Source organism: Rhea americana, unplaced genomic scaffold (genome assembly GCF_003343005.1).
Source record: "Rhea americana isolate MKP2758 unplaced genomic scaffold, rheAme1 scaffold_91, whole genome shotgun sequence".
Classification (NCBI taxonomy): Eukaryota; Metazoa; Chordata; class Aves; order Rheiformes; family Rheidae; genus Rhea; species Rhea americana.
In genome coordinates, this window is record NW_028187100.1 from 2,888,147 (window position 1) to 2,901,225 (window position 13,079).

The 13,079-nt window shown below is 37.6% G+C and overlaps 1 protein-coding gene across 1 annotated transcript in view; it reads right to left on the bottom strand.

Annotated features, from left to right (window-relative positions):
• PHF21B (PHD finger protein 21B) overlaps positions 1 to 13,079 on the bottom strand; it is a 165,958-nt gene that overhangs the window by 32,982 nt on the left and 119,897 nt on the right. The window contains exon 4 of the mRNA XM_085324404.1: positions 12,233 to 12,325. Within this exon, the coding sequence (XP_085180530.1) occupies positions 12,233 to 12,325 (93 nt within the window). The remainder of the gene's footprint in view (positions 1 to 12,232; positions 12,326 to 13,079) is intronic.

The window sequence follows — 13,079 nt, forward strand, 5'->3', positions numbered from 1 at the left end:
TTTAATGAAAACACAGCAATTTATTGATGTACACAAAATCATCTCTCAAGACCGGCCATCACCCATTATCTCATCAAGAGAGAGACATACTCATTTGTCCCTGCAAAGAATACTAGGCGTAGCAACATCCACATTGTAAACTCTTCATATTTTGGTAACTCAGTTGCCAATAGGATCCTATGACCTACTAGCAATACAAATATGTATTAGAAGCACAGCCCTGTCCAGGAATATATGAATTTTAGGTAGATGGAAAGTGAAAGGGGAAATGGAGGCAAAGAAGAGCAAAAAGGAAGATTTCCCCCAGGTCCTGCAGCAGCTTAGTGACAGAGCCAGGCACCGCTGGGTTCTGATCACGATGAAGGCTAACACTGAAAGGCCCTGTAGGCCCAGGGTGAAATGACACAAAACTATGCTAAACTATAGCGTATCATCTTCAAGTTACACTGACAGCAACTGGAATTTACTTTCCTSTTATTATCTATCTAATGAATCACATTTCACATACTTTATGTAATGATTATTTSATTTATTCAGTTGAGGTAGCAGACAAATACTCTGGCCAAGATGTTTAAGACAGGAGTCTATAATTCGCATCACATCTATAATTAGGCAACAGTCTTATTTTCAGCAGTAGCATACACAGGGTTGGTTTAAAACTGTCTTGGCCCAGGCATTTTGCGAACTAAGAGTTATAACATAAACAGCTCAATGTGATGGTAAATATAAAGCAGAGATATAGAGAGCTACATGACTTGTTCATGTCAGTTATACAAGACACTATTGTAATACCTATCTTTATGTTTTCATCAAAATATCCTTTTCCACCCTATATCTTAAATAAGCCTGTCATATGTAAGCCTGTACTTAGCTGTTCAAGAGGAACAACAGAATCACATTTGTAGAAGTAGTACCATTCTTCAGAAAAGAAAGTTTAAAGTTTCCGAAGCTTGGCAAAACATAGAACCAGGAACACTTAAAATTTAATCTCATAGCTATATACTTAAATTCAAACCTTAGGTGTTTAGCCAACATCTAAATTTTACTATTTCTCCTTAAAACAAAATAAATTATTTGTTAATTAATAAAACATCTACCAATGGAAACATTGTAAAGACACACAAACAGATAAACACATATATTACAAAGAAAGAGAGAGAGAGAGAATAAAGAGCACTTCAGATTCAAGATTCAAAAAAAATTCTGGCACAATTTTTGTAGTTTCTTTCTAGTCAAAACACTGTCAGGTAGTCTACTAGGATCTATTATATATGTCATTCTTAATGACATTTCTACATTTAATCCAAGGTCTAATTAAAACTCAATGTCTAAATATATTTTAACTACATAGTCATCTTTTCTACACTATTACATATATATTGATGCCAGGTGTAATCCTTCAATAAATTCTCTATATAATAATACATACACATGCCCTCTATATAATTATTCACATTCTGCAAGTTGTGCATGAATAGTATTGCTTTGCCATAAAATAAGTTCTTATTACACAGACAATGAAATGGATCTTTTTTTTCCAAAGTAATGTATTCTCTATAAAGCACTGTATATGTACTATTTGGTATGGCTTATCAAATGGTTACAACACCAGAACATATGCTTGGCATTTTCTGCCACCTTGTGATAAAACGGAGGTATAGCAGTTTTGATAGATCTAACCTCTGCAAATTTCCTGACAAGTTCTTGTACTGCTGAGAAAGCATATTTATATATTTGCATTTATAGAATAAGAAAAAGGGCTGACTATAAACAAATTTTAGGTGCTCGTAGCACAAGTTAAAAGTAAAAATAAATTAAAATTAAAATGTTTATTTCAACAGCCCCCCAGGCATGAATCTGAGAAAGAAAACCAGCATAAAAACTCCTTTCGCTTTACAGTGCTCCAACACCTACAGAGCTTCCCCTCTTGAACCTAAATGCTAAGTTTAAGCGCTTAATAAACAGGTAAGTGCAAGATCTTTAACAGAGTTCACATTATAAATCAAACTGCTACAGTAATCTGTGAGAATAAACAGCATCAATCAGGAAGAAATATGAGGGAAAGAGCTGGCATAAATGCCTTTTCTTCACGGCAAAACTGCAGCCTCAGCTTTGGGGTGAAAGGGAGAATGGTGACACCAGTCTGAAGGTGACAACCTCTGAAGAGCAACTGGGGAAAAACAAGGGCTGGGCATGGACTGTGTATTATGCGCAAGGTGTCGAAGACCTGTCCTACAGAAAGTAGCATGGACCAGATGGCACCAGTCACCACCACAACAAATAAAAGGTGCAGAAGTTTAGAAAAGGGGAAGGAAGGAGAAAGAGTAACAGCAGCATGTACRTTACAAAGAGAAAAGCTGTGTTTGAGAGCACTGCAAATAACAATCCTCTGTAGCTCAACCTTCCTCTCCCCAAATATCTTTCATTTAATTTGTGACAGCTGTCAAAACAGAATGTGATACTACTAGGGCTATAAGTGTAGGAGAAGAGAGAGCTTCTTCTTGAATATAACGATTTCACAAACCCATGTTTTTCTCGAATTTGCTCAATATCTACAATAACAGAAACRTTTGATTTTAGGTGGCAATATTCAGATACCTATAGTACTTTTCAAATAGCCTGCAGTTCAAGAACATATTTCCAGATCTGAGAATTTACTAGGTGACTGTCTGCTTTTCAGATGGGGAAATAACAGGGAGCCTGATCCTCCAAAATGTGCAGATTGCTCTTTTGTTCAGCAGCCTCTAATTTCATATATTTTAAAGAGTCTGAGATCAGAAGGGAATCARCTCCTGTGACTAATATGATTTCTGATATATCCCATATCATTAAGCTCCATCTATGAAACCCAAAGGCTTCCATTATACTGAAATATCATTCCAGCTCTCAAGAGCATAAATTGTTGAATACCACAGAGGTGAACAAACTGTTGAGTGGCTGAGATGGGAGAGCCTGATATGTGTCACCACTGACAAAGGCTCCTGTGATCCTGAGCAATCTGTTTTCAGAGCTACATCTGACCACATGAGCTACACCCATGCTGTAGTGAAGAAAAAGMAAGTAAAAAAGAAAAACCTTCACAATCTCAAGATCCAACACAAACAAGTATGGGGAAAAACAAGAAGGGAAGGAAAGCACAAAATCCCTTCCCTCTCTCTGGGCAATCATATGTAGTCCTAAAGGAGAGGATTTAATTAGAATAGTTATCTCAGCACAGATCTGCAGGTGCTATGAGAATTGTTAAGGGCAATTCTGGTAAAAAGAAAAAAATCTGGTAAAAAAGGGCAATTCTGGTGTTCTCCTTCTGGCCCACTGAAGTRTACACAAGTGTACTCCAGTTACAAAACCAAGAGTTTGATCCTCCAGCTCATGAACTGGCCACAGAATTTCTCTCAGAAACTGAAGACTGCTTTTAAAAGAAAATGCTGTAGATATCTTAATGATGAATTCATCATCAGCCCCCCAAAAAACTGGTCTAATACCCCATTAGCCTCATGACTGCAAGGTTGCAAGGTTGAATTTGCCTAACTTGAGTTTCCTGGATCTTGTTACAGCTTTCTCAGCAGTGCTGAAAAGCATGTCCCACTCCCCCACCCCCCCCATATCAGGTATCAGCTGGATGGTGCTCAGCATCAATCAGTCCTTCCTACTGGCAGGGCTGATCTGTATTAGAGTAAATTTTTCAGCTCAATGCAGTATCACATTGCCTTTGAGAGAAAGACCATTATTCACACTTTATTTTCACTTCACCCTTGTACTCAGAGCTTAAAAACAAAAACTCAGAATGGATTTGGCACAATTCAWATGTCACAGAGGCAAAGTGCTGGGAGCAGCAGACAGAGCTTTCATTCTTGAAAAGCTTTAGAGGATCACACAGAAAACATTAGCAATGGCTGATAAAATGAGTGCAATATGGAGTAATTATATCCTCACCAGAATGAACAGATGCACACTGGCTTCACTAAAGCTGTGTCTATTTATGCCAGCTGAGCACTGACTCTCTCTATTCTTTTTTTATCAATACAAAATATGCAAAAGAAAATGTTCTTCACAAGTTTACGACGACATATCCTAAAATCCAGGTTGCCCAAAGCCCTGACTACTGATGTTGCCAGCACACTTCATTTTTGGTTCCTCTCCTGATAAGCTCCCATCATCTTCAGCTTGATCGAAGATCACAGTCAAAATAAACAGTTTATTTTCTTGACACATAGGGAAGATTTAAAAACACATGTGACTATTGATCCACATACACTTCTCTTCCTTTCCTTAATAGGGCTACACAAGGACGAGTTACTGTGTGTATTATGAGGCAACCCACACAAGCTGACTGTATCCTCACACAACATCTCCCCTTAGCATCTACCAGTGTTCCTAACATACTAGATACAGAAACCACATAAGAAGAGCAGAAGAGGCAGGGCAAACAGCAAGTAAGTTCTCTAGCTCACATCTCCAATCTTTGCCAGTCTGGTCAGTGAGAACCAGAGAAGAAATCTTAATCTGACTGAAACCAACAGTAAGKTTTAATAGACTTCAATATGGCCACAATTGTAGCTAGTACCCCAAAACAAACCCAAGTCTCTTATYTAACATGCCACGTAAAGTATAAAACCAAGAATCACTCTGTGATATTTTCACATATGTTGAAATTATGTGAAGTAGATTGAATGTTTTCCACTGGACTATACACCTACTATATTTTGGTATTTCAATTTGTTAGTCACGGATAGCCTTCTTTAGTGAAAAGATGACATACAGATAATAAAACCTCTGTGCAATTTTTAAGAAGACAGTGCTATTTTATTTAATTTTCTCCTCTAAAAATCCTTTCAGCTTTGCTAGATACCATAGAAATGGAAGTTTTGCTGAGAGAGATGTTTATGTTGGAATTTGCCAGCTCTGCTTTTTGTTGCTGGTGGTATAATGCAGTCAGGTGGGAGTTCTTTATTAAAAATCTTATCAGTCTTTTGAACACAAAGCAGTATATGCACAGGAACTTGACCAATTTTTGCTAATGAAACATACACTTTCTCCCCACCTGTACTAACTACATTTTCTGGTTTGGCATTGCCACTATTGAGCTGATGATTTATTAAGTGGCTCTTTTTCATTTATAATGGGAAAAACTACCATTACACCAGCAAACTAAAATCAACATCATCTCAAATAATAACAAGTCAGGGTTGAAGCTGACAAGGATTCCTGCTTTTTTCTTTCTGCACAGTGATTCTGTCCTTGAACATGCAGTTGGCTATGTGCCTCTGAAAACAAAATTTTAATTCATATTGTTTAGGATTACAATAGAAATATAAAAGCTTGATGCAATTATACACACTAGTCAATAACTTACTTCTATTTTTACTCTTTTCAGTATTACAAGTCAGCTTGCTTCTCTYTCAGATACTCATCTATGATTAACTTACTTGAATTTAAATATAAAGTATCCACAAAGCCTTTAGACACAAAAGCATGAACATCTGTCTGCTTTCCTTCTATGCCTACACTTTCACAGGTGAGCTCTGGATCATGCTATGCAGCCATGTGTCCACTGGGCCTAACCTCTGGTGTCACAYTGAAGCCCATGGACATGACTGTCCCGTACTGACCATCACTTCAAGAGTTTTTCATGATTTTAGACAACGATAATGGCACATTATAATGATTTGACCATTCTGGATTCATTTAATAGCCAAAATCAAAAATGTTAAAAGACAAAATAATCCCACATGGAGTTAAGGAGCTGAGAATGGATGAACTATCACTAGTCTTAGCTACTGTGTTATGAGTATCCAAAATGACAAAAATTGTTTTTGTTTGCAGACAACCTGAGCTAGATGCACAAAAAGCTGAGATATCAAAAGATGAAAACTAACATTTTATAGACATGAAGTAGTGCAGCAAATTTCTCCAAAGCTTGAGTGAGGTACTTCAGGCTGAGGAAACCTTTCTGTCAGCCTGTTGTTCAACCAGAAGCCAAYAGCAAAGTTATACAGCTGATGTTAAGCCTTAGAAAACCAGTGCAGTCCAGATACAGGCCAGATATGGATATAAAGCCACATCATTTGCATGGATGCAAATAGTGTCAGTAGAAAGAAGAGGATATTTCTTCTCATCTTCTTGGTACTTTGCAAAGCAGCATTCAACATGGAGAAACAGGAGATGAAACATTTCACCAGGGGCAGAGATACAAAGTCAGATGTTAAAATGGCTTGAACCTTCACTGGGGGTTTTATGGATGTTTTAAACTCCTCACTTTCAGATTCTCACTGAGATTTGCCTTTCCAGGTTCTTTTCAAAATGCACATGACAGTAATGAGGCACAAGTGACAAAAACATCAGTAATAGCCAGTTTTACTTCTCTTTCATGACACATCCTTGAATATTCCATACTACTCCAATCAGTCAATTCTCAAATGAAGAAAAGATAACTGACACTTAAACTCTGAAGGGCAGATGTGACAGAGGAAGGTATTTTGGCAAATCTGCGCCTGAGTGTAGGTCCCTTGGATACATCACATGCTCACCTTTGTCGATACAGTAGAAGACTGGATTTCTTATCGCTGCCAACCTCTGGCATAGCATCATCCACAAGTAACTCCATCTCACCCATACCTTCTTGTACCGTGACTGCATGACAGCAGTGAAAAATACCTAGCATGGAGCACTCTGGATGCACCAAAAAACCCATGATATTCCTGTGCCTCTCAGCAACATAGGCTACCTATCAAACCTATCCACTAGCAAGTAACTCAGCTTCCTACAGACTTTCAAATAAAGTGCCATATCTTCATCACAATCTTCAAAGCTCTCCCTGTGAAGTCCCATGATGAAAGGCCAAGGTGGTGCATGGAGTCTTTTGAACAAGGCTGACAATCAAATATGACAGTCATATACCATCTTCACTAAACATTAAGAACACATGCTTCATCACTTCCTACGATAAACATTTTCTGTGTTTTGCTTCTCTGAAAGAGATATATAGTGGCATGCAATTAATAGCAACATGCCTATAAAAAATAAACTGATAAAAATAAACCCAAACTAGAACTCTCAATTGCACATACTTCTTCCCATGAGGAAAGGATGAGGGAAGAAATAGATTACAACAGATGTTAATCTTATTGCTTAATACATTACTGGAAGGTGCTCCAAATATGGTGACAAACACAGTATAAAAGCGTATATAGAATAATCTGTATTTATTAAGGGCTACATTTTCAGCCAGGTCTCTGCAAGCCTTTATTTTGAAAAAGCGATTTGTTTCTCTGTTTACCGCATGCATACAGTCAATGAATATTAAATACTGTTGCAAAATCCTTAGGTTGGTTATATGTCACACTGATTAAGTTACCTTGAATTAGACTGCTTCTCTCCTCTACCAGCATTCCAACACATACCCCTGGAAGCGCAGAGGTTATGTACTAGAAAGGTGCATGACATTCCTTAGGGGATTACAATTCTTTTCTCCTCTGATATTGTAATAATGATTTTACTCAATTCAATTATTCCATACTCAAACAAACAATAAAGCAGTCTGTCTTCCCATTGCACAATTTGGTTTAACTTTTTAAATAAACATGCATATCTTCTAGCTTCCTTTCCAGTTTCAATAAAAGCTGACTTGCATTTAATAATATCTTTCCCAYTTTCTAGTGTCTACGCACAGTCTTCACACATTATACTTAAAAAGAATGATTTTTTTTTAGACTTACAACGCAGAGGGAGGCTTTGTCACAGACCAATCTGTTAAGACATTTCTCCTACAGTACACAGTAGCATCACACAACTTGCATTCTGACTATAAGTCTTTTTCCTCTCAAGAAATCTTCCTGGAAAGCTATCACTGGGGAGGCTGGAATAGTGGTTGGTTTTGGTACACATGTAAAAAGAAGCACCAGCCACCAGTGAAACTGTGGTTAATGAAAACCAAAGGAAGAAATTTTATAAATGAGAATGTGTTTAAGTTTTGGGAACATCAAGAGACCAAAATTTCTGGCTGGGTCACACTGTGCCCAGTGATGAATAAACATGTAGTAACAAAACAGTCCCTGTCCCAAATCAGGCTATAGCTTAGTAATTCTGTTCAGACCCTACTGAATTATGCACATTAAAATCACCAGAGAAGATTAAAATAAGCAGCATTTGACAGAAGAACTTACTATAGTCTATGGAGAAATGTGTACATTTTATTTAAAGCATTTGTGTGTACCTGTTTCTTTCTACCACTAATCTGCATGATAGTTCCATTATAGGCTTTACTAGTCAACYCTCTGCTCTAAGGCAATTTGTAGCCCTGCTTTCAACCAAAATTGGAAAAATAGGTCAGGAAAATAGCATTATAACCTGATTTAACTGCTATTCAAATAACCACAATCTCTCGCTTAATTTGAGCAGAAATTAGAATGGGCCCAAATCATTGACAACAAAACGGCAGGTTTTTTTTAGCATCTTTACCATTTYATTTAAAATATCTGTTGGAAGAACAGAAACTAAGATTTTTTCACACGTTTTCAGGTGGCTACAGCATGAATTTATTCTTCATGTAAACCAATGTAAAATAAGCAGACTATCTGCACCACAGCAAGAAGTTAGAATTCCAACCTGACATAAGCCCTCCTCCCATCATATTTGATGGGTGCTGTAAAGCAGAGAAACTGCTCAAGAACATGCATCATCCAAGCATTTGAGGAAAGGACCTTCAAGATTTTCTTTTCAGAGTGGAGGGTGAAAGCAAAAAACTACTTGGAATTAAAATCCTAAACATCATAGCCCATAGCAGAACCTTTTACTTGATGAAAACAAAAATAACTTCATATTCTGGAAAAAAGAAAAAAGAAAAAAARAGAAAAAAGTTCTGCCAAAGAGGCTTGTTTTGGCAATAATGAATGCCTAAGGAAATATTGTTTGTATTGTGTAATGAACTTGTAATTAATGTTTGTTTGCTCTCCATTTAATAGCAGTTCTGCACTAAGTGATCGAATTTTGCTGCCATTTGTTAAAGTGCAGACTTTGAATCTTCATTCCCCATATGGAAGAACTCCCAGGGGGTTGTATTATAAACCTATTCAAATGAACAAAACAAATGACAAGTATCTGTACAAGTGTGGAAAATGAGAAAGCTGCTCGTATTATTTTACATAGATATTGCAAGTGCCTCAGTTTACTTGTGTGGTATTTTCCTGCTTGGCTGCACAGACAGAAATCAAAAGAGCCTGTCTAGGTGAGGAGAAGTGAAAAGATGAGAATAATAAAGCTCCTTCAGATCTGATGAGGGGCYTTTAAAGGGAGGTGTTCCCTATTTCTCTTCAACCAGCCCGGCGAGGTTTCTTCTTCTCTACACTGAAAGTTAAAGGGGAGGCTGAAATCCCAAAGACATGGGACTGGCCAAAAGGAGAAAGTCAACAGGTAGCAGTCAGGGTGCTATCAAGAATGCAGAGACACCCTTATCTGCTCAAACCTGAAACAGGAGTGCAATCTTCTCTAGCTAAGAGAGAAGGCACTTCCAGAGGTTGACTCACAGACAACCAGGCTGCTAATGTGGCCAGGATCCTAGCAAGGATCCATCCAGACCTTTCTCTATTCTATAGAGAAGAAGCAGGCAGCAGCACAGGTAACCATGATTAAGGCAGCTTCAATACTGTTATCTTAGGTGACAACCTAAGATGGCAAGTRGGTACTTGCCACTGCACTAGACACAAGCTTCAGCTAAACTTAGCTGCTTGAGTAAGTAGGCAGGCATACTGGTGGGCTTATTGAAGCCTTTGCTGCTATGGTTTCATTGCTATTAGCACTCAATTCTATTAAATGTAGACTTAGCAGAGCTGGAGATCAGGGGAAGTAGCAACAGCTTTCAGAATAAGATTCAGCTATAGCAAAAATGCATGAATATGAACCTTGTATTGCTTTAATCTTTTGTGTGATAAGCTATGTACTTCTTGACAGATGAGTAATGAATAATGCTTTGTTTTGAAAAAGCTGTCCTTTAAATTCGCTRCAGAAAAGGTTTTAGCAGATGCCAAACTCAGTTGGGCGTTGCTTGCTAATATGTTTGGGAGACCATGGCAAAGCTGCCTCTTAGAAAGTCAGTCCTAGAATAGTAGGATTATACTACCTTATTCAGAGCTAGGTACAAGTGGCCATGCCTGTCACCCAGGAAGGATAGAAGGAGGTTAGCACCCAGCCTCCTCTGTAACGGGAGAGATGTACAACAGCTGAGAGGACATGGACTATAACAGGGCTCAATCATGCATGTTTTCCAGCTCCCCCTGCAAGATATTAAWATTCCCTTAATTTCCAAACTGAGTGAAAAAAAATCACTTTGGATTTAGTGTTTGTTTTTTCAGAGCTATGAATCAGAAGACATGTTCTTTCCTATAAAACCTTTGTAACGCCTCCTGGCACTTTTACACTTCTATCTTAAGTTTCCAGTTTTCCTGGACCTCAGATTCCTATCAACCCTCAAAATTTGTCAGAGATGACATACCCCTACAGTTTTTACAAAGAAGAGCTTTCTCAGTGATTTGGGACTGCAGCTGACTCACACTGGTCTCACAGATGGAGCATGCAGACTGTGATGAACTGGAAAGACGGACACAGTCTGTAAATGGAGCAGACTGTTGTTGAAGAAGGAGGTTCTGGCTTGTAAGAAGTCAGAAAACACTCAGAAGATGAGAAGTACCTCTGATAATGTGATCTTACATAAAGCTACCTACTTCATTTTTACTTTTGACAGTAATGAGTCTGCTGTGTGGTTATTTCCCATGCTATCTATATGAAACAGAATATTTAGTGAAATGCAGCTCAGGACTGCTGAGAAAGGGTTGTTATTTCATTAGTATTGAATATCATTGCACAAAGAGGCCTGAAATTGAAGGTTTTGCTAGGAAACAAATGAAACAAAATGCAATATAAATAAAAACATTGCCACAAACTAAACAGAAAGACAGAAAGGATGTATTCTTTTCAAAAAGTTCAGGAAACCAGCAACTTCCACTTCTTTCAATTCTTCAGAATTGAWTCTAACACAGAATGAAAATTTTTCTACTTATAGAACATTGATGCCTCTCTAAGTGCAGCGTTTGCAATGTTAGCATCATTGCTGAAACAAKTAAATTAAGACTCTCTTACAGGTCTTTCAGCTGCTCCTGAACTTCATCTATTTTCACAAACAATCTGTTCCTCTTTGACACCCCAAAATGGCAAAAATGAGTGTGCCATTATGCTGTAAGAACAACTAAACAACAAAGTCTTGAACTTGATAAGAAAACTATAACCTTCATTTATGTTCACAACTTCACTTTCCACAAAAAGTACATTTTGTAGAGAGAATTTAAGAACTTTATCTTGGAAATGCACCWTTCTTCAGGCAGATTTAGCTCGTAGATCTGCTTCTAGATTCTGCCTCTAAAGAAATATTAGGAAAAATATAAAGGAAGCATAAGAAAACCTAACATTGGCTTTAATGATAGAAAGTTGTTCACATATAGAAATAGATTTCTAATGCTCACACAGGAAGAAATATATTAACAGTTGATAATCATGAGTCTAAGTCTCAGAAGAAAACTATAGAATACTAAAGCCCATAACAAAAAATGTGTTGAAAATGACATCAAAAATTTGGAGAAAGGAGGTAGAAATTGGGAATAGTAAATATATTATTTAGGTAGGAAACTTTTGCTTGATGTTAAAAAAAAAAAAAATCAGTGAGTGTAAATCCCCTAGCACTTTCACTTTTACCCAGCCAGTCTTGCATCAGCCTGGCATAATTTCAGATCAGTTCAATTCATTGAACCAAAACTTTATACTGGGATAGGTGGAGAAAAAGCAAGTTAAGTTGGTAAGAGAATATGTGAGTCTAAATCTTGACCAGAAAGGCTGATACTTACACCTCTTCTTTAACTGCAGAATCACATCAGTGATTTGTGATGCATCTTACAAAAAGCATATATTTACACTTCATTTTCTTCTTTCACAATGAACACACAGGGTTTTTTATGGCTTTTCATTGTATGCTCCCAAAAGAAAACTGATTTTTCTTTTTTCCTCACAGATTTTTTGTAACTCTGCTGTTCAACTTTCACTGAAGATAGACTGCAAGGAACACAGCATCAAATAATTTAGGCTTTATTCAGCCAAATAAGTGTGCTGAACTACACAGGCCTTGGCACCAGACAGGAACAGAGCAGAATACACGTAAATGACAAAACAAACTTTGAAACTGTATTTGTACCTGAGGTAGCACTGCTGGTCCTTGTCCTGCCAACCTCTGCAAGGAGCTGACCTGAGGAACTTTAATGGGCACTGCAGTGATAGTTCCCAAAGTCTGTTGGAAAAAAAACAATTGAACACAATTTGAAACACTTGCAAAGCTGCCCCAGATGGACTCTGCCCTACCCAGCTGCTCCTTTTCAACTCTTTTGTTCAGCTCTTCCCCCAGCTCATAACAGAAGAGAGCAATACCTCAGTCCATTTGAAGCTCACTCTCTCCCTCCTCCTCTCTCTCTCTCTCTCTCTCTCTCTTTCTCTTTCTCTCTCGTCTTAAGAGCCGGAAAGGTCTTCCTTCTTGTTAACTTCCCCTTCAAAGCACTATTAATTAAAGTATATTGTCTCCTTAGAGCATTTTGTGAGTCTGAGTGTAAAGGATATGTCTCATCATTGTTTAGATTTTTGGTACACATGGAAAATATGAGTGTGCCGCCACGACTGAAAGCTGTGTAGGCATTAGCTTGTTTTCAGATCTGAAGAAAGGTGTAACGCATTACAGTAAAACTTCAAATTCTGCATTGGTAGAATGATGCATTTCATGGTAGCCAGAGTCACAAGGAACATTTACTTAGTGAATAGTAAATAGAATAGTAAATACTGAATTATTAAAATTGAAAGCTACTTATAAATCTAGTATAGCATACYACAACATTCAACTAAGATGGCATCCATGTAGTCCAACAGAGCCACAGTAGGGTCAGCTACTGTGATTCATGTTTATTCTCTCTACTCATCCTTAGTTGCATAATAATTTTATTTGAATCTTACCCAAGAGATTTGACTTAGTTCCTTCTATAAGCAAATACTATGTT